The 21,121-nt window shown below is 36.2% G+C and overlaps 1 protein-coding gene and 1 long non-coding RNA gene across 2 annotated transcripts in view; both read left to right on the forward strand.

Moving 5' to 3' along the window:
• LOC139706426 (broad substrate specificity ATP-binding cassette transporter ABCG2-like) overlaps window positions 1-6,949 on the forward strand; it is a 45,670-nt gene extending 38,721 nt beyond the window's left edge. The window contains exons 9-12 of the mRNA XM_071614441.1: window positions 950-1,104; window positions 3,389-3,478; window positions 4,633-4,718; window positions 6,746-6,949. Coding sequence (XP_071470542.1) covers window positions 950-1,104; window positions 3,389-3,478; window positions 4,633-4,718; window positions 6,746-6,893 — 479 coding nt within the window. The 3' untranslated portion in view covers window positions 6,894-6,949. The remainder of the gene's footprint in view (window positions 1-949; window positions 1,105-3,388; window positions 3,479-4,632; window positions 4,719-6,745) is intronic.
• A 5,702-nt stretch (window positions 6,950-12,651) lies between these two features.
• Window positions 12,652-18,469, forward strand: LOC139706427 (uncharacterized). Its single transcript, XR_011707992.1, has 3 exons — window positions 12,652-12,778; window positions 14,994-15,083; window positions 18,361-18,469. It is a non-coding gene; the product is annotated as an uncharacterized lncRNA (long non-coding RNA).
• Window positions 18,470-21,121: the final 2,652 nt, after the last annotated feature.

A 21,121-nucleotide genomic window follows, 5' to 3' on the forward strand; every position in this document is an offset into this window, starting at 1 on the left:
TTTCTAGACTTTTCCCAACTGAACTATTAAAACTTCTTATAAAATGGTAATTTACTTATCCCCACTTATAAAACTATACATATTCTGTGTGTTTTACACAAATATGGTCCAAATTTATAAAATTATTTGAAACTGTGTTAGAGGAGCCAGGATATTTATTGCCTTTTTCTACGTTTTTTTTTTCTCTCTCTGTATATATTTCAATATAGAGATAAAATATCAATAGGAAGATGTTAGATACCTCTAATATATGTAGAGACATATATAGAGAGATAAGAAATCATTATGCACTTATATTCTCTTCCTGTTTACTTTTCTAATTAGATAAAGATGATGACTTTGGGGTTTATTGATTTAATAAAATTACTTGTTTGATGAAGTAGACAATATCATTTGTGAATTATACTCTGGGTTTACCCCAGACTCTTTGAGTTATCGTTTCCATAATTTTCACTGATACACACACACAAACACACACATAAACACGCACATTCACACAAACCAAAAGTTTCTTTAACAACCCACTATAGAGTTTGAATCATTGATAGAGCTTAAATTTTCCATTTTAGAAATATATGTATGTGATAAGAATTATTCATGGAATCTGGAGCCCTGAACTGCTATCAGTGTTTTTGCAGCTGTTCCCAAATCTTCAGATCATATGACACAAAGCATTAGCTCATGATAATTATAAACTACTATAAGAAACTTAACAGCCCTATTCGCAATCACAGAGCCATGTGGCAATTTGTCTGTGAGGACTTAGTGATACCCACTCCTAGTTATATGGAGGGAAATAATGAAATTGGTGACCCAGGGTGTTAGGACAGAGGATGATTATTTTTGTTCTCTTACTGTTTGCTTAATATTATCCTGATATTTGCACAATAAATATTTACAAGTACACAGGGAGCTACACCAGCTGGACTCATGCCTTCTTTTCTTTAAGGATCGAAGCCACGGGCGGAGACTTTCTTTGTCATGACCTTTACCCTCCTTATCTTTGGTTTTTCATCCATTTCCATGACCCTGGCTCTAGCAGCAGGTTATAGCAAAGTCTCTATACAAGGAAATGTTGTGGACACCTATTTTACATTTATGCTGGTGAGTGTGAACTGTACTTCTCTGGGACAGAATTTTTCCCCTTGTTTGTCCCTTCACCTTCTGTCATGTAAAACCAGCTTTGAGGATTGTGTGGGTGGGTCTCTGATGCTTCAAGGAGGTTATATATTGAAATACAGTTTACATTAGAGAATGTGCAACTTTTCTTCTTCCTCTTTCCAGTCTTTTTTGCCAGTTTCTAATGTAGTTACTTAACTTTGGCCCCATGTACTTACTAATGAGCTTTTAAAAGGGACTTCTTGGTGACATAAAAAACCTTCATAGGTTGGGACTTCAAAACCCAGAAAAATTGGCCGATTCCCTCACAAAAAAACATAGCTCTCTGCCTGCCTTTCATGCTGGTGTTAGAGAACTGCCAGCTGTGTAAGCAGCAGAGGTGGTTTGGTTGGATTCACTACTCCCCAAGGTGAAAGTCAAGCTCCCAGGGAAGTGTATTAGGGGGGTCTAGCCAGATGCCTCTTGCATTTTGAAAACGTTTTAAAATTTATTGGAAAATTCTAAAGTCCGTAGTATTAGGTCACCAGTTGTGTGGGTTACTAAGAATCTCTTACATTAATATATTTCTGTTTTATGCTTTTTAAAAAAGTTGCTTAATCTATCATGCTCCTAAATCTTGACCTCACTTAGATGACTCAACAGATAAACTGAACAAATTATCACATTCCCTCCACTACTATGTCAGTGATGCAGACATGCTCAACCTACAGAAGGAAAAGATGTCTTTCAATGACATTTATGGAGCACATATTCTTATTAAGAATTGTTTATTATTGAGTTATAGTTATCCATAATATTGGGGTTCATTTGGGTTTAACCATTCCAGCATAGCTTAGCACATACTATTGCCAAAGTTGAGTTCTTCTGTTTCTGAATTTGGAGATGAATATGAATATCATTAAAAAAGTGATGTCTTGTTTTTATATCATGTACTGTAACAAAAATGTACTTCAATAAAATAAGATGTTTTGTTTTATTTGATACTTGATTGATTTTTTTATTTAAAGGTTTCCATGTAGAATTTTAAAAGCTAGTCATGAAATTGCATTTCACTCAGGATTGCCATGTTATGTATCAGGCACTTGTTAAGTCAATTCTGATATACGCAGGTACACCAACACTATCATTGCTATGCATATCCCAACATACCCTGTACAAGTTAGGACAAGTATTATGTGGATTCCTTAGCAGTCCCTCTAGTTCATCTCCAGCATTCCTTCCTGAGTCAGCATTACAATGCTGCTTTTTCATAGCTTTAAATGAAGAGATTCACTATGTATTCTGCTGTACTACACTGCATTCTGCTGTTTATCAGTTCTAGGCTTTGGGTAACCTGAAACCTGCAATTCTGAATCCCAAATTATTATTAACATCATGGATACAACATGCAAACTTTGTAAATAACAACACTTATTGATGTGTGGAAGTAGAGAGGGATATGTGTTGCTCAGGAATGTTCTGTATATGTTTGTAGATTTCTAAGATTTTTAGAGGGAACACATGGTAGAGATATAATTAGAATAGTGAGTACAGTCAGCCCTTCAAATACATACTTTATGGATTATAAGATGCAATTGACTACAAACAAAACTTACAAAACAAGTACTGTGTCTGCACAATTTTTCTTTTTTATTCATTATTCTCTAAACATTTTAGTGTGTATAAGTTATATATCTATGGTATGAAATACATACATAGCATTTCTATGCTACTAGGTATTATAAGAAATATGGAGCTAATTTAAAATCAAAGGAGATATATATATATATATATATATATATATATATATATATATATATACATATACATACATTTAAATATGAAGGATTTACTTGGGATTACACACAAATACTATGCTATTGTGAAATAAAGGGCCTTGAGTATCTGCAGATTTGGGTATCTGTATGCATGTGTCCTGGAGTTGATCTCCCTTGCATACCAAGAGAAAAGTATACTTCTTAATCTTCCATTGTGTACTGGTACAGAGGAAGTTAAGGACAAAGTATTGACAATAAGGATCTCTCAAATAAATGGAATATATAATATAGATGATAGTATATTTTTATTAACTTAAAACCATGAACATCCTTTGCCAGGCAGAGGTTTACACATGTAAAGGAAGGTTAATGTTTAGAATAAGTGCAAAGGATTTCAAGAGTTCTTCCCAGCAGTAATGTGGAGAAGTTTCTAGAGATCTCAAAAGGCATCTTCTGAACAGTTTTCCTGAAATCTCTGGACTCTTCTAATTCATTTTTTTTTTTCTGTGTAGATTCTTTCAGGTGTGTCTTTGTATTTTGGAACCAGAAGATCTCAGTTCCCCTGGCTTCAGTACTTCAGCATTCCATATTATGGCTTTATGGTAAGCTGTCCTTATCTACACCTGTGAGTGTTTCTCCAAGATGGGAACAGTGAAAATAAAACCCACCCTTCCCTGCTATGACCTGTGGACACCTCCCACCCAGGAATGTCCTTTCAGGAGCAGTGAATGAGGATTTCCTAATAGCCTTCATTAGCACAAGTTCAGGGCATCATCTGTGGTTTCTTTCTATCATCCTGTTGTTTGAGGGTGAGGAAGGGTGGGGAGAATAAATCTCATAGTAAAGCAGAAATAATGATGTGATACATTGTTTGAATTCAATAAGGAAATGAGAAGATGGGAGACTAGAATTGTAGATCATGTTGAAAGGGGTATTATAAGAGGAACAAAAGTTATATAACACTCAGCCCTATTGGCTCTAGCAAGCTAACCAACTCCAAAGAAAACAGTGTCTTAATACAGTGTAACCAAGATTCTACCACCTATCATTCATTGTAAGTGTTTTTTATTGAAAAGAAGAAGTGTCATTAAAATAAGTCTTCAGTTTTCAATGATCAACAATGTATCATTTTACTTATAAAGCTGTAGAGGTCACAGAGAGAGAAGATGGAAGGGGCTATGGGGGTCATCTAACAAGAGGTCTTTCTTCTTGGTTAATTGAAAACATCATCCCAACTCTGGACCTCTTGATTCATAACTTTAATCACTTTGCCATGACAGACTGTGAATATGAAGCTTGGTTTGTCTTTTAAATATCATGTTTAGCTCAATAAGCCAATCCCCCAAAACCAAAAGATGAATGTTCTGTCTGATATATGGATGCTAACCCACAAGGGAGAGTGGGGAGGGGAAGAATAGTAGTCCATTGGATTAGACAAAGGGAAGCTAAGAGAAGAGAGGGAGATGGGATAGGAAGGACAATAGAATTAATTGGACATAACTTCCCTAGCCTTGTATTTGAGTACATGACCAGTGTAACTCTGCATCATGTACAACCACAAGAATAGGATGCTAATTAGAATAAGTTATACTCCATGTATTTATAATATATCAAAATACATTCTACTGTCGTATATAACTAAAAAGAAGAAATGAAAAAGACTAGTAAAGATTAAGCTTGAGGATTTCATTGTGATAACTCTTTGGAAAGTTTTTGAAATTTAAAATCATCATGTCTTATTCTTTGTGTCACATAGGCTTTGCAGCATAATGAGTTTTTGGGAGGAAACTTCTGTCCAGAACTCAATACAACAACCAGCAATAAGTGTCCTGACTATGTAATGTGAGTTTGTGTCCAGTGTCATCAGGTGTTTACATAATACTGTAATGAGATACAGCAAGTTCCCTGGGCTTATAGCTGGCATGAAAACTTTCAAGGTCAACAAATATTCCGACCCTATATTTTCTTCCTCATAAATTGAGTCATTGTGCACTAATCAATATGAACATGCTATATTCTGCTACAGTGAAAATTGTACTTATTGTGGAGAAATGTTTGGGCCCTTTCAAATGATCATGTTGACTTTTTAATTTACAGTTGAGTTTTGAGTAATTTTGAGTTCTCAATTTTCAGACCATTTAAGTTGAAAATGGGTTGTTCTGACAGTTTAGCAAAGGTTTTAATCTCTCAGTGTATGGGTTCTTTGCTACATGTCAGCTGAGCTCATGTTAGTAAGAAGTTTCAGGGCTGCCATAGTATACATAAAGTGAACATTGTCCCCCAATATTTTGGGCCTTCCTTTTGCTCAGGCCATTGGAAGACACATAAAATCCAAGACCATGTAGTGCATGTGTGAGTGTGTGCACGTGCGTGTGTGTGTATTTGTTTGTGTGTATGTGTTCTGAAATGGAATATTCTCTCACAGTGGCTATGTTTTTCAATGAAAGAAACACATATTTCAGCCAATTGAGAAGTAAATATTATTTCTGCATCATGTCCTTAAAACAGAAATGCAGGGGTTTAAAAAATTAAAAGACCTTGTTTTATATTTTAATATTTTACTTTTCTATTATTGCTGCTAATAGGCCAGGTGCCTATTAATGAGAGAAAAGAGAATGCTGATGTCCTGAATCCCTTTTGAATGTTCAAATAACATAGAATAATTTGTAATAATCAGACAAGTTCCTATTTTGAATTACTGACCGGTGAAACCTCTATGAATAGAGTTTTCTCTACTGGGCCCCCTTCACCTTGGTTTGATCTGGGTGTGGTGTCTTTGTAACACAGAGTCACCATCAGGCTGCTGGGCAGGACGCAGTGGTTGGAAACAGGGGAACAGATAAGCAGGAGCCACCACAGCCTAACTGTTCACAAAGGGCTATCCTCACAAGAGGAAGGAGGAATCTATCCTCTAGGCAGAAAGAGGGCATGGCTATTTTAGGAACTGCTAAATGCCAACATGCACAAAAATGGCAGCAGGCAACAACTGTAGCTGCATCATGTGTTTTAGTATCAGGTACTTTTCTATGTGGCAGGAATGCTCCATCCTGGCCTGCTCCAGCTGGTTCTTAAGGTCTAAGTCTTTTTTCTGTACCTGCAGGTAACATCCTGTAGCTGAGTATCTGTGATGCTTATCACAGTGTTAGACTGACAACTGACAGACTTGACTCTGCCTACAAGCCCTTGCTCCCTTTTGGTTTTAGAATTTTTACCCATTTTTTTTTTTCAGGATGGCTATCTCATGGGTGAGCACATTGTCCCCATCAGGAGTCAGTGAAAGATCCGTTGATAATTTTTTATGCTTTTTTTTTGGCACCATGGATTGAACCCAGAGGAAACTAACCACTGAGCAACAGGACCAGCCCATTTTATACTTTATTTAGAGACAGGGAATCACTTAGTTGCTTGGGGCCTTACTAAGTTGCTGAGGCTGGCTTTGAACTCCCAATCCTCCTTACTCAGCTCCGGAGCTGCTGAGATTACAGATTTGTGCCAATGCACCTGGCCTATTTCTGTTTTTTGAAGAGGGTAGCATTATATACTTGGAAACAAATGAATCTGGTTTCTACTTACACTAGAAATTTGGTTTTTAATATGATTGTAAACTTGGCTAAGTTAATTAAGCCTTCTTCCCCTCCTCTTAAATGAGTATGATATCTATATCCCTTTGGAACATTTTAGGGATAAGTAAGAAATTATATGCAAGTTCCTTAGCATAGCATCAAGTAACAATGACTGATAGCTATAGTATGTAAAGGGATAATTTTGAAGATATTGTTAATCCATAGGTTTTTTTAAGGAAAAGCAAATAAATTGACCAAAATTTCACAGATGCCAGGAATAAAGTTATATTTTCTGTTTCATTTCAGATGTTCTGGTGAAGAATTCTTGTTAATGCAGGACATGGATATTTCACCTTGGGGCTTGTGGATGAATCATGTAGCTCTGTCCATTCTGATGATTTTCTTTCTCATAATTGCCTACCTAAGAATGTTATACCTTAAAAGAAATTCTTAAATTTTACTTCCATTTACTATGAATTAATTTCACATTTAAAAAGTACCTGGATTGGCTGTCAGTAGTTAATGATTTTTTTATTGTCTTCTATTCAGTTCCATCACACTGCTGATCAGCAACAATCATCTTCAATAGAAAAGATCACAAAACAACAACAAACTGAATTATATATCCAAAAACGAAAGCCAAAATCTGATGGTATTTCTTTGTGCATATTACTTTATCTCCCTCAGACAATAAGTGTTGGGAAGAAATCCAGGCTAATTTATTGACCTGAAAAAGGAGAATTTAGGGCTGGGGATGTGCTCAAGTGGTAGTGCACTCACCTGGCATGTGTGCTGCCCGGGTTCGATCCTCAGCACCACATACAAACAAAGATGTTGTGTCTGGCAAAAAATAAAAAATAAATATTAAAAAATTCTCTCTCTCTCTCTCTTTAAAAATAAATCAATAAATAAAGGTATTGTGTCCATCTACAACTAAAAAAAAAAAGAAAAAGGAGAATTTATATCTAGAAACTCATGACAAGTTTCTCTTATCTCTGGCATTAGCTTCCTCATGTACAAAATGAGTAGGCAGGCTAGTAGCCCTCTGGTTTTGATATTCTATGACTCTACCATTAAATATGATCCCATTAAATAAATAACTTGTGTAAATGTTGTATTAGAAGTATAAAACTAAATTACTTTGGAAACATAATACTATTTCTAGGGTGAAACAGATCCATGATGATAAAAAATCATGTCTTAAATAAGATAATTTAGATTGGTGGAACTTACAGATATTTGCTAATGGAATTGTAAGAGTTCAGGAGTCTTAGCTGGGGTCTTGGGCTGCAGGTGGAGTTGAGGGCCAGGGTCGGGGATTATGGCTCTTGTGCCATTTCTGGGACATTCTGCCTCTGAAATTTCACTTTGCCTCCTTGCATATCTCAGTGGTAACTAATCTGCCTACATCAGAATCTCTGAGGGCTTTGCTAAGACAAAAATGTCAGGTCCTGCCTTTCCCACTGAAGGAGCACCTGGAGAGCCGCCTCCATGAAGAACTTGTCAGGGCTGAATTTGGCCATTTCTAATGCTCTCTCAGCTCTGAAAATGTTATGCTTGTGGTTTAATAACTTGGATATCTTTGCCTACACAAGATCCCATTCAATGCTTGTACATTTAATTTATTTCTGAATACTCATTTCATTCTTTACCTGTAATAGAGAACTATTTACCAGTACTATGACTGTGTTTAAAACTGTGATGATGTATAGGTTTCAAATAAACCTTCTCATGTGCATGAATAAAAAGTTTTCTATAAACTCTTTAAGGTAGTTGGAATTGTTCACTTGTGTTTACATTTGAAAAACTTTCTCTTGTTTTTAAGTAATTTAAATGATCATATATCCTTTCTTTACATGTTTATAGTAATATCAGTTTATGTCTCTGATTAGGCAGGGAAGTCCATGTTTTAAGGATGTTGGCAAACTCCCATGAAATCCTTATTTTACTTGAAATGTAAAATAGCCGAACACTTTTCTTGCTAACCCTCAATTATTTTACTGATATACATATTAATAGTCTTCACACAGGTGATCAAATTGATTTTTATTATGAATAAACATCAGTTTGATTTTTTTTATCACTTAGGAAACCCCATAGGAAGGTGGTTGTTCCAAATCAAGGATGGTGTCCAGGCTTTCTGGTGGTTTTGTGTAGTTCTGGCATTTTCTTTCCACATGCCTTTACTCTTTGTTACTTCACTTCAAAACCAAATTGAATTGAATACCTTAACCCTTTGGAGCTCTATTTAACTTAAAGTTTCTCTTCATACATTAGGAATGATACTCAGGATTTTTGTGAGTTAAATTCCAGGTGAAAGTATTTTATAATCTAAGTGTTAGCACAGGCTGTCATAGCAGTGCACCAGACTCGGGGACTTACAGGACAAAACTTTGTTTTGTTTCAGTTGTAGAGTCTGGGAGTTTGGGTTCAGAGCTCCCTTCCAGCTGTAGGCTCCTGGGAGGGTCCCGCTCTGCCTATAGATGGTGCCTTCACCCTGAATCTCTCATGGCATAGAGTTTCTGGGGTTTCTTGCTCTTACCAGGGCACTGGTCCCATCATGGGGGCTCCACTCTCATGACCTTGCCTAAACCTCATTACTTAAGTTACCAATCTCAAAAAAACAAGTGCCAAATGTTTTCTCTGACATAAGGTAACTGACTCATAGTGGGGTAGGGATGGGAGAATGGGAGGAATAGATGAACTCTAAATAGGGCAGAGGGGTGGGAGGAGGGGACATAGGGTTAGAAATGATGGTGAATGTGATGGACATCATTATCCAAAGTACATGTATGAAGATACGGGTTAGTGTGAATATACTTTATATACAACCAGAGGTATGAAAATTGTGGTCTATATGTGTAATAATGTGAATTGTAATGCATTCTACTGTCATTTCTTTACTAAATAAATAAATAAATAAATAAATAAATAAATAAATTTAAAAATGTACCTCTCAGTACTATTGCATTGGAGGTTATTTCTTTATCATATGAATTTTAGTGAATACAAGTCAGTGCACAGCAGTCCACACAGAAATTTCAATATGTACTATAGTGTGGAGTAACCAGGGCACCACTGAGGACACTCAGGGAGAGCCCTGATGGGGTGATGCTTTCCTATCTGTTTAAATGAAAAAGTTCCACTTTTTTTAATGTCTTTGATTTTACATTACTTCTGGAAGGGGTCCTGCGGGAAGATGCCAACCTAAGAGCTCTGATTTGACTGAGCTGCTTTTATTCCCATTTTCTCTTGACAGAGCACTGATGCTCTTCTTCCTGATGGTCTACCTGTGTCGCTGAAGAACATGGGCAGTGGATCTCTTCATGATCCAGAAGAAGCGGTTTGTGTGAGTTGGACTCTGTTTAGGGAAGGGGCATTGCAGCCTGGTGGGCAAACTGGTCATATCCAGAATTGGGCCAAGGATTTCATAATGGGGATAACTGGAAAATTTATTTTCTTCTCATTTCTTTCCCATATCTTATGTTTAAAATTGTCATATTTAAATTGTGTCTATTTATCTTGTACAACACAAGCTTTTGAAGTATATATAGTTTACCAATATTATTTGAGAAAAGCAGTCTTCAATGGAGTGGAAAACCAAGAGCATATGAGGTCTGCTACTACGGGAAAAAAAATATCAAGGTTTGGGTGTGGTCAGCAAGTCCCCATTTTGCAGAGAAAGTGAGGAATAAAAATGTTGAGAATTGTCTTTGGTTTTGAGAAAGTAATAGGTCATAAAGCCCCTCTCAAGGAAAATTCAGGAGCTTTGGTAGATATTTAAGGGTTAAGTATCAAATTGGAGATGGGATATGAAATTTACAAAGTATGTGGCCAAGTGCAGCCCTGAGTGGATCAAAGAATGGAGAGAGCCAGAGGGCAACCTTACAGGAAAGAGCAGGATGGTTTTGTTCATTGTAGTTTTCAAAGATGGAGGAGATTTGCCCATGCCTACATGCCCAGGAGTGGGATCACCACAGAGGGAAGGAATGAAGGTAGTGGTGAAAGAGTTTGGAATTTGGAAAGAGAGGCATTAGGAATAGCAAAGATTAAGGTTTGGTATCTGACAAGGGTATCTTGTTGAAAGGCATGATCATTTTCTTGCTTCAACATCAGAATAGATTTGAAAAGAGGTTTTGGGATCTTCATCTATGTTGGATAGAGGATGATTTTTTTATTCTCTTACTGTTTGCTTAATATTATACTGATATTGGCACAATTAATATTCACAAGTACACAGGGAGCTACACCAGCTGTACTCATCCCTTCTTTTCTTTAAGGATCAAAGCTATGGATGGAGACTCTCTTTGTCATGAGTATAACAAGTTCACCTTCATATTCACTTGTGGGAAGAAGAAAAGCTTCCTTTTTGACCACTGAGCCACATCCCCATACCTATTTTGAGAGGTTTTTGACCACTGAGCCACATTCCCATACCTATTTTGTGTTTTATTTAGAGACAAAGTCTCACTGAGTTGCTTAGCACCTCTCTTTTGCTGAGGGTCGCTTTAAACTTGCAATCCTCCTGTCTCAGCCTTGAGGGCCTCTGGGATTACAGGCATGCACCGAGTGCCAAGCCAAGCCAGAAAAGCCTCTTTTTCCAAGCCTGTATTACCACTAATATTACCCCTTTCCAGTGAGCTAGCCTCAGAGGAAAAGCAGAGGCTCCAAAGAGAGTGAGGAAATGCAGACTCTGTGTTCCTGGTGGGGTGATATGGACCAGAGGGGATGGAAGCAGGAAGGGTGCTGCCATGAGAGAGGTTCATATTATGGGGCTGATGTCCCAGAGAGGATGCACCTGCGATGGGGAAGGACATGGGGGGATGAGCACAGATCTTGTGGGCAGCTGCAGGATTAGACCCTGTGGCAGCAGGAGTCTGAACAGCATCTTATCTGGGCTGTGCCTTTTTAAATTAACCTGGCCTGTGTGGTGTATGTTTTTATTCTATAGACATGAGTCAATCAGTGGGTATTACAGAGTGTCATCTTATTTCTTTGGAAGTCTTTTGCTTGATTTACTACTCGAGATGATATTGACAAGTTTTATATTTATTTATACACTATACTTCATGGCCGGTAAGTAACACAACAAAGAGAATGTGTCTTTACTTTTGGATATGTGGAGAAGTTAACTTCTGTTTGCAAACATGTATTTTGTTCCCCAAATGGCAAAGTAATCTATAAGGGAGAAAGCATGTGTCTATTGGGTACTCTGTAAATAGCTGGTTAATGTGGACACTCTTTTCTAGACTTTTCCCAACTGAACTATTAAAACTTCTTATAAAATGGAAATTTACCTATCACCACTTATAAAACTATACAGATGCTGTGTGTTTTAACACAAATATTGTCCAAATTTATAAAATTATTTGAAACTGTGTTAGAGGAGCCAGGATATTTATTGCATTTTTCTACATTTTTTTTCTCTCTCTGTATATATTTCAAAATAGAGATAAAATATCAATAGGAAGTGTTACCTCTAATATCTGTAGAGACATATATAGAGAGATAAGAAATCATTATACACTTATATTCTCTTCCTGTTTACTTTTCTAATTAGATAAAGATGATGACTTTGGGGTTTATTGATTTAATGAAATTACTTGTTTGATGAAGTAGACAATATCATTTGTGAATTATACTCTGGGTTTACCCCAGACTCATTGAGTTATTGTTTCCATAATTTTCACTGATACACACATATGAACACACACACAAACACGTACATTCACACACACCAAAAGTTTCTTTAACAACCCACTATAGAGTTTGAATCATTAATAGAGCTTGAACTTTCCATTTTAGAAATATATGCATGTGATAAGAATTATTCATGGAATCTGGAGCCCTGAACTCCTATCAGTGTTTTTGCAGCTGTTCCCAAATCTTCAGATCATATGACACAAAGCATCAGCTCATGATGATTATAAACTACTTTAAGAACTTAACAGCCCTATTCGCAATCACAGAGCCATGTGGCAATTTGTCTATGAGGACTTAGTGATACCCCCTCTCAGGTATATGGAGGGAAATAATGAAATTGGTGACCCAGGGTGTTAGGACAGAGGATTATTATTTTTGTTCTCTTATTGTTTGCTTAATATTATCCTGATATTTGCACAATAAATATTTACAAGTACACAGGGAGCTACACCAGCTGGACTCATCCCTTCTTTTCTTTAAGGATCAAAGCCATGGACAGAGAATTTCTTTGTCATGACCTTTACCCTCCTTATCTTTGGTTTTTCATCCATTTCCATGACCCTGGCTCTAGCAGCAGGTTATAGCAAAGTCTCTATACAAGGAAATGTTGTGGACACCTATTTTACATTTATGCTGGTGAGTGTGAACTGTGTTTCTCTGGGACAGAATGTTTCCCCTTGTTTGTCCTTTCACCTTCTGTCATCTAAAACCAGCTTTGAGGATTGTGTGGGTGGGTCTCTGATGCTTCAAGGAGGTTATATATTGAAACAGTTTACATTAGAGAATGTGCAACTTTTCTTCTTCCTCTTAACCCGTCTTTTTTTGCTAGTTTCTAATGTAGTTATTTAACTTCGGCCCCATGTACTTATTAATGAGCTTTTAAAAGGGATTTCTTGTCCTTCATAGGTTGGGACTTCAAAACCCAGAAAAATTGGCTGATTCCCTCACAAAAAACATAGCTCTCTGCCTGCCTTTCATGCTGGTGTTAGAGAACTGCCAGATGTGTAAGCAGCAAAGGTGGTTTGGTTGGATTCACTACTCCCCAAGGTGAAAGTCAAGCTCCCTGAGAAGTGTATTAGGGGGGTCTAGCCAGAGGCCTCTTGCACTTTGAAAATGTTTTAAAATTTATTGGAAAATTCTAAAGTCCATAGTATTAGGTCACCTGTTGTGTGGGTTACTGAGAATCTCTTACATTAATATATTTCTGTTTTATGCTTTTAAAAAAAGTTGCTTAATATATCATGCTCCTAAATCTTGTCCTCACTTAGATGAATCAACAGATAAACAGAACAAATGATCACATTCCCTCCACTACTATGTCAGTTATGCAGACATGCTCAACCTACAGAAGGAAAAGATGTCTTTCAATGACATTTATGGAGCACATATTCTTTTTAAGAATTGTTTATTATTGAGTTATAGTTATCCATAATATTGGGGTTCATTTGGGTTTAACTATTCCTGCATAGCTGAGCACATACTATTGCCAAAGTTGAGTTCTTCTGTTTCTGAATTTGGAGATGAATATGAATATCATTAAAAAAGTGATGTCTTGTTTTTATATCATCTACTATAAAAAATGTACTTCAATAAAAAAAAAGATGTTTTGTTTTATTTGATACTTGATTGATTTTTTTTTATTTAAAGGTTTCCATGTAGAAATTTAAAATATAGTCATGAACTTGCATTTCACTCAGGATTGCCCTGTTATGTATCAGGCACTTGTTAGGTCAGTTCTGATATATGCAGGTACACCAACACTATCATTGCTATGCATATCCCAGCATACCCTGTACAAGTTAGGACAAGTGTTATGTGGATTCCTTAGCAGTCCCTCTAGTTCATCTCCAGCATTCCTTCCTGAGTCAGCATTACAATGCTGCTTTTTTATAGCTTTAAATGAAAAGATTCATTATGTATTCTGTGTACTACACTGCATTCTGCTGTTTATCAGTTCTAGGCTTTGGGTAACCTGAAACCTGCAATTCTGAAGCCCAAATTATTATTAACATCATGGATACAACATGCAAACTTTGTAAATAACAACACTTATTGATGTATGGAAGTAAAGAGGGATAAGTGTTGCTCAGGAATGTTCTGTATATGTTTCTAGATTTCTAAGATTTTTAGGGGCAACACATGGTAGAGATTTAATTAGAATAGTGAGTACAGTCAGCCCTTCAAATACGTACTTTATGGATTATAAGATGCAATTGAATACAAACAAAACTTACAAAACAAGTACTATGTCTGCACAATTTTTATTCATTATTCTCTAAACTATTTACTGTATATAAGTTATATATCTATGGTATAAAATACATACATAGAATTTCTATGCTATTAAGTATTATAAGAAGTATGGAGCTAATTTAAAATCAAAGGATATATATACATTTAAATATGAAGGATTTACTTGGGATTACACAAAAATACTATGCTATTGTGAAATAAAGGGACTTGTGTATCTGCAGATTTGGGTATCTGTATGCATGGGTCCTGGAGTTGATCTCCCTTGCATACCAAGAGAAAACTATACTTCTTAATCTTCCATTGTGTATGGGTACAGAGGAAGTTGAGGACAAACTATTGACAATAAAGATCTTTCAAATAAATGGAACATATAATATAGATGATAGTATATTTTTATTATTTTAAAACCATGAACATCCTTTGCCAGGCAGAGGTTTACACATGTAAAGGAAGGTTAATGTTTAGAATAAGTGCAAAGGATTTCAAGAGTTCTTCCCAGCAGTAATGTGGAGAAGTTTCTAGAGATCTCAAAAGGCATCTTCTGAACAATTTTTCCTGAAATCTCTGGACTCTTATAATTCATATGTTTTCTGTGTAGATTCTTTCAGGTGTGTCTTTGTATTTTGGAACCAGAAGATCTCAGTTCCCCTGGCTTCAGTACTTCAGCATTCTATATTATGGCTTTATGGTAAGCTGTCCTTATCTACACTTGTGTGTGTTTCTCCAAGATGGGAACAGTGAAAATAAAACCTAGCCTTCCCTGCTATGACCTGTGGACACCTCCCACCCAGGAATGTCCTTTCAGGAGCAGTGAATGAGGATTTCCTAATAGCCTTCATTAGCACAAGGTCAGGACATCATCTGTGGTTTCCTTCTATCATCCTGTTGTTTGAGGGTGAGGAAGGGTGGGGAGAATAAATCTCATAGTAAAGCAGAAATGATGATGTGAAACATTGTTTGCATTCAACAAGGAAATGAGAAGATGGGAGACTAGAATAGTAAATCATGTTGAAAGGGAAATTATAAGAGGAACAAAGGTTATATAACACTCAGCCCTATTGGCTCTAGCAAGCTAACCAACTCCAAAGAAAACAGTGTCTTAATACAGTGTAACCAAGATTCTACCACCTATAATTCATTGTAAGTGTTTTTATTGAAAATAAGAAGTGTCATTAAAATAAGTCTTCAGTTTTCAATGACCAACGATGTATCATTTTTCTTATAAAGCTGTAGAGTTCACAGGGAGAGAAGATGGAAGGGGCTATAGGGTCATCTAGCAAGAGGTCTTTCTTCTTGGCTAATTGAAAACATCATCCCAGCTCTGGACCTCTTGATTCATAACTTTAATCACTTTGCCATTACAAACTTTGAATATGAAGCTTGGTTTGTCTTTTAATTATCATGTTTAGCTCAATAAGCCAATCCTCCAAAACCAAAAGCTGAATGTTCTGTCTGATATGTGGATGCTAACCCACAAGGGAGAGTGGGGAGGGGAAGAATAGTAGTCCATTGGATTAGACAAAGGGAAGCTAAGAGGAGAGAGGGAGAGGGGATAGGAAGGACAATAGAATTAATTGGATATAACTTCCCTAGCCTTGTATTTGAGTACATGACCAATGTAACTCTGCATCATGTACAACCACAAGAATAGGATGCTAATTAGAATAAGTTATACTCCATGTATTTATAATATATCAAAATACATTCTACTGTCATATATAACTAAAAAGAAGAAATAAAAAATACTAGTAAAGATTAAGCTTGAGGATTTCATTGTGATAATTTTTTGGAAAGTTTTTGAAATTTAAAATCATCATGTCTTATTCTTTGTGTCACATAGGATTTGTAGCATAATGAGTTTTTGGGAGGAAACTTCTGTCCAGAACTCAATACAACAACCAGCAATAAGTGTCCTGACTATGTAATGTGAGTTTGTGTCCAGTGTTATCAGGGGTTTACATAATAATGTAATGAGATACAGCAAGTTCCCTGGGCTTATAGCTGGTATGAAAACTTTCAAGGTCAACAAATATTCCGACCCTATATTTTCTCCCTCATAAATTGAGTCATTGTGCACTAATCAATATGAACATGCTATATTCTGCTACAGTGAAAATTGTACTTATTGTGGAGAAATGTTTGGGCCCTTTCAAAAGATCATGTTGACTTTTAAATTTACAGTTGAGTTTTGAGTAATTTTGAGTTCTCAATTTTCAGACCATTTAAGTTGAAAATGGGTTGGTTGTTCTGACAGTTTAGCAAAGGTTTTAATCTCTCAGTGTATGGGTTCTGTGCTACATGTCAGTTGAGCTCATGTTAGTAAGAAGTTTCAGGGCAGCCATAGTATACATGGAGTGAACATTGTCCCCCAAGATTTTGGCTGTTCATTTTGCTCATGCCATTGAAAGACACATAAAATCCAAGGCTATGTAGTGTGTGTGTGTGTGTGTGTGTGTGTGTATTTGTGTGTGTATGTGTTCTGAAATGGAATATTCTCTCACAGTGGCTATGGTTTTCAGTGAAAGAAACACATATTTCAGCCAATTGAGAAGTAAATATTATTTCTGCATCATGTCCTTAAAACAGAAATACAGAGGTTTAAAAAATTAAAAGACCTTGTTTTATATTTTAATATTTTACTTTTCTATTATTGCTGCTAATAGACCAGGTGCCTATTAATGAGAGAAAAGAGAATTCTGATGTCCTGAATCACTTTTGAATGTTCAAATAACATAGAATAATTTGTAATAATCAGACAAGTTCCTATTTTGAATTACTGACAGGTAAAAACTCTATGAATAGAGTTTTCTCTACTGGGCCCCCTTCACCTTGGTTTGATCTGGGTGTGGTGTCTTTGTAACACAGAGTCACCATCAGGCTGCTGGGAAGGACGCAGTGGTTTGAAACAGGGGAACAGATAAGCAGGAGCCACCACAGCCTAACTGTTCACAAAGGGCTATCCTCACAAGAGGAAGGAGGAATCTATCCTCTAGGCAGAAAGAGGGCATGGCTATTTTAGGAACTGCTAAATGCCAACATGCACAAAAATGGCAGCAGGCAACAACTGTAGCTGCATCATGTGTTTTAGTATCGGGTACTTTTCTACCTGTGGCAGGAATGCTCCATCATGCCCTGGTTCAGCTGGTTCTTAAGGTATGAGTCTTTTTTCTGTGCCTGCAAGTAACATTCTGTAGCTGAATATCTGTGATGCTCATCACAGTGGTAGACTGACAACTGACAGACTTGACTCTGCCTACAAGCCCTTGCTCCCTTTTGGTTTTAGAATTTTTAGCCAATTTTTTTTTTCAGGATGGTTATCTCATGGGTGAGCACTTTGTCCCCATCAGGAGTCAGTGAAAGATCAGTTGATAATTATTTGTGCTTTTTTTTTTTTTTTTTTTTTTTTGGCACCATGGATTGAACCCAGAGGCAACTACCCACTGAGCCACAGGCCCAGCCCATTTTATACTTTATTTAGAGACAGGGAATCACTTAGTTGCTGAGGGCCTTACTAAGCTGCTGAGGCTGGCTTTGAACTCCCCATCCTCCTTACTCAGTTCCAGAGATGCTGGGATTACAGATTTGTGCCATCACACCTGGCCTATTTCTGGTTTTTGAAGAGGGTAGCATTATATACTTGGAAAAAAAATGAATCTGGTTTCTACTTACACTAGAAATTTGGTTTATAATATGATTGTAAACTTAGCTAAGTTAATTAAGCCTTCTTCTCCTCCTCTTAAATGAATATGATATCTATTCCCCTTTGGAACATTTTAGGGATAAGTAAGAAATTATATGCAAGTTACTTAGCATAGCATCAAGTAACAATGACTGATAGCTATTGTATGTGAAGGGATAATTTTGAAGGTATTGTTAATCCATAGGTTTCTTTAAGGAAAAGCAAATAAATTGACCAAAATTTCACAGATGCCAGGAATAAAGTTATATTTTCTGTTTCATTTCAGATGTTCTGGTGAAGAATTTTTGTTAATGCAGGACATGGATATCTCACCTTGGGGCTTGTGGATGAATCATGTAGCTCTGTCCATTCTGATGATTATCTTTCTCATAATTGCCTACCTAAGAATGTTATACCTTAAAAGAAATTCTTAAATTTTACTTCCATTTACTGTGAATTAATTTCACATTTAAAAAGCACCTGGATTGGCTGTCAGTAGTTAATGATTTTTTTTATTGTCTTCAATTCAGTTCCATCACACTGCTGATCAGCAGAAATCATCTTCAATAGGAAAGATCACAAAACAACAACAAACTGAATTATATATCCAAAAACCAAAGCCAAAATCTGATGGTATTTCTTTGTGCATATTACTTCATCTCCCTCAGACAATAAGTGTTGGGAAGAAATCTAGGCTAATTTATTGACCTGAAAAAAGGAGAATTGATCTCTAGAAACTCATGACAAGTCTCTCTTATCTCTGGCATTAGGTTCCTCATATACAAAATGAGTAGGCTGGCTAGTAGCCCTCCGGTTTTGATATTCTATGACTCTACCATTAAATATGATCCCATTAAATGAATAACTTGTGTAACTGTTGTATTAGAAGTATGAAACTAAATTACTTTGGAAACATAATGCTATTTCTAGGGTGAAACAGATCCATGATGATAAAAAATCATGTCTTAAATAATTTAGATTGGTGGAACTTACAGATATTCTCTAATGGAATTGTAAGAGTTCAGGAGTCTTAGCTGGGGTCTTGGGCTGCAGGTGGAGTTGAGGGCCAGAGTCGGGGGTTATGGCTCTTGTGCTATTTCTGGGACATTCTGTCTCTGAAATTCCACTTTGCCTCCTTGCATGTCTTAGTGGTATATAATCTGGCTACATCAGAATCTCTGAGGGCTTTGCTAAGACACAGATGTCAGGTCCTGCCTTTCCCACCAAAGGAGCACCTGGAGAGCCGCCTCCATGAAGAACTTGTCAGGGCTGAATTTGGCCATTTCTGATGCTCTCTCAGCTCTGAAAATGTTATGCTTGTGGTTTAATAACTTGGATATCTTTGCCTACACAAGATCCCATTCAATGCTTGTATATTTAATTTATTTCTGTATACTCATTTCATTCTTTACCTGAACTATTTACCAGTACTATGGCTGTGTTGAAGAACTTCTCTTTTATTGAAGGGCAATGTAACAACAACAAAAAATACAATTCAGTGAGTTACCATAAAATGATGACACATGTGCAGCCACCAGTCCAGGCCAAGAAGTAGAATGTGACCTGACAGGAGAGTCCTGCATGCACCTTCCTAATCACTGATTCCTCCTCCTCTCTCAATGGGTTGCTTTTAAAATGATTTATGTATATTCCTGTCCATTGCTATTATCAGAACATCACTGCAGCTCGGGTTTGTATTTTTTGGTGGAAAGCTACATGCTTAATTCCCTCTTCCATTTTTAAAAAGCTTTTAAATATTTAAATAGTTTATATTTACAGAAAAGCTGCAAAGAGAGTGTGGAAATCTCCCATGTGCTCTTGGCCAAGATTCATTTAATTTTAACTTTTTATATTTCAAGCTCCACCAGTCAAAGGTCAGAAATTAACATTGGGACATATTTGTGTTCAAATTGCACAATTGTTACAAATTACCCCCCGCTTTTTTTAATTAATGTTCATTTATTGTTCTGGGATCAAATTTTGGGTATCACATTGTGTCTAGATCCCTCTTGCAGAAGGAAATACAGGAATGAAAAGATCTAGGGACTCACAATGTAGATGCCTGTGACTTTGGTTCTCAAGGAATATAATTGACTCACCATTGGGTGCTTTTCCATGTTGCTGCAATGTCAGTCAAGGGAGCTGACTTTAGATGTTTATCTTTACACTTAAAAGAATATTGCTTTTTATGACATTTGATTAATGCATCGAATAATATCTGTTTTACCAAGTTTTTATGGAAATGTCAATGTCAAATAATTTTTTATACTTTTGGTAAAATTTTTCTATATCTGTGCTTACAGTTACCTACATATATACATCATCACACAGAGAGAAATGTATATGCATATTTATATACAACATATATCTGCCAGGTTAAAAATAGCTCAAATTAACAATATCTTCTTTGGGATTTATTAAACATTTAATTGTACCATATTTGTTTTATTCTTTGCATTATAATTTCCTTTTTATACACTTTTTATTGAGTCAACAAACACAAAATAAATTTACCATCTTATCAAACTTCTAAATTGAGGAACATTTAAAGAAGTGTGATATTATTTTTCTTAGGTTAAAAAATAAAATGTTAGTTAATAGAAATTTCTGTAAGAACATATATGTATACTTGTGTAATTTGTTTTTATTTCCTTGCCTGTCAGAAGTAATCTATAAAGGAGGGGAACTGATCTATATGCAGGAATAAATGAAATGTCAGTTGATATTACTCTTGATGTCCCTTAGATGCTATTCATTCAATATCCTGGTTATTTTTTTACTATTTCATGATAAAGGTTTGAAATGTTAGTTATGGTATCTCCTGAACAGAAATATTGCTGAGTAAACAGAATGAAAAACAAAAGGTGAGGTCTATGCCTTATGATGAACCTCAGGCTTTCTAGGTATAAACATCAATTCAGGAAAACACATAGAGCTTGGTAAGAACCTTCTGGAACAGCTGTTCAAGAGAAACTTCCATGATCAAGGAATTGTTCTGGTATTTCAATTTCCCATTATAGTAGCCACTAGCATCATTAGACATTGAA

Source organism: Marmota flaviventris, chromosome 7, assembly GCF_047511675.1.
Source record: "Marmota flaviventris isolate mMarFla1 chromosome 7, mMarFla1.hap1, whole genome shotgun sequence".
NCBI classification, from domain to species: Eukaryota; Metazoa; Chordata; class Mammalia; order Rodentia; family Sciuridae; genus Marmota; species Marmota flaviventris.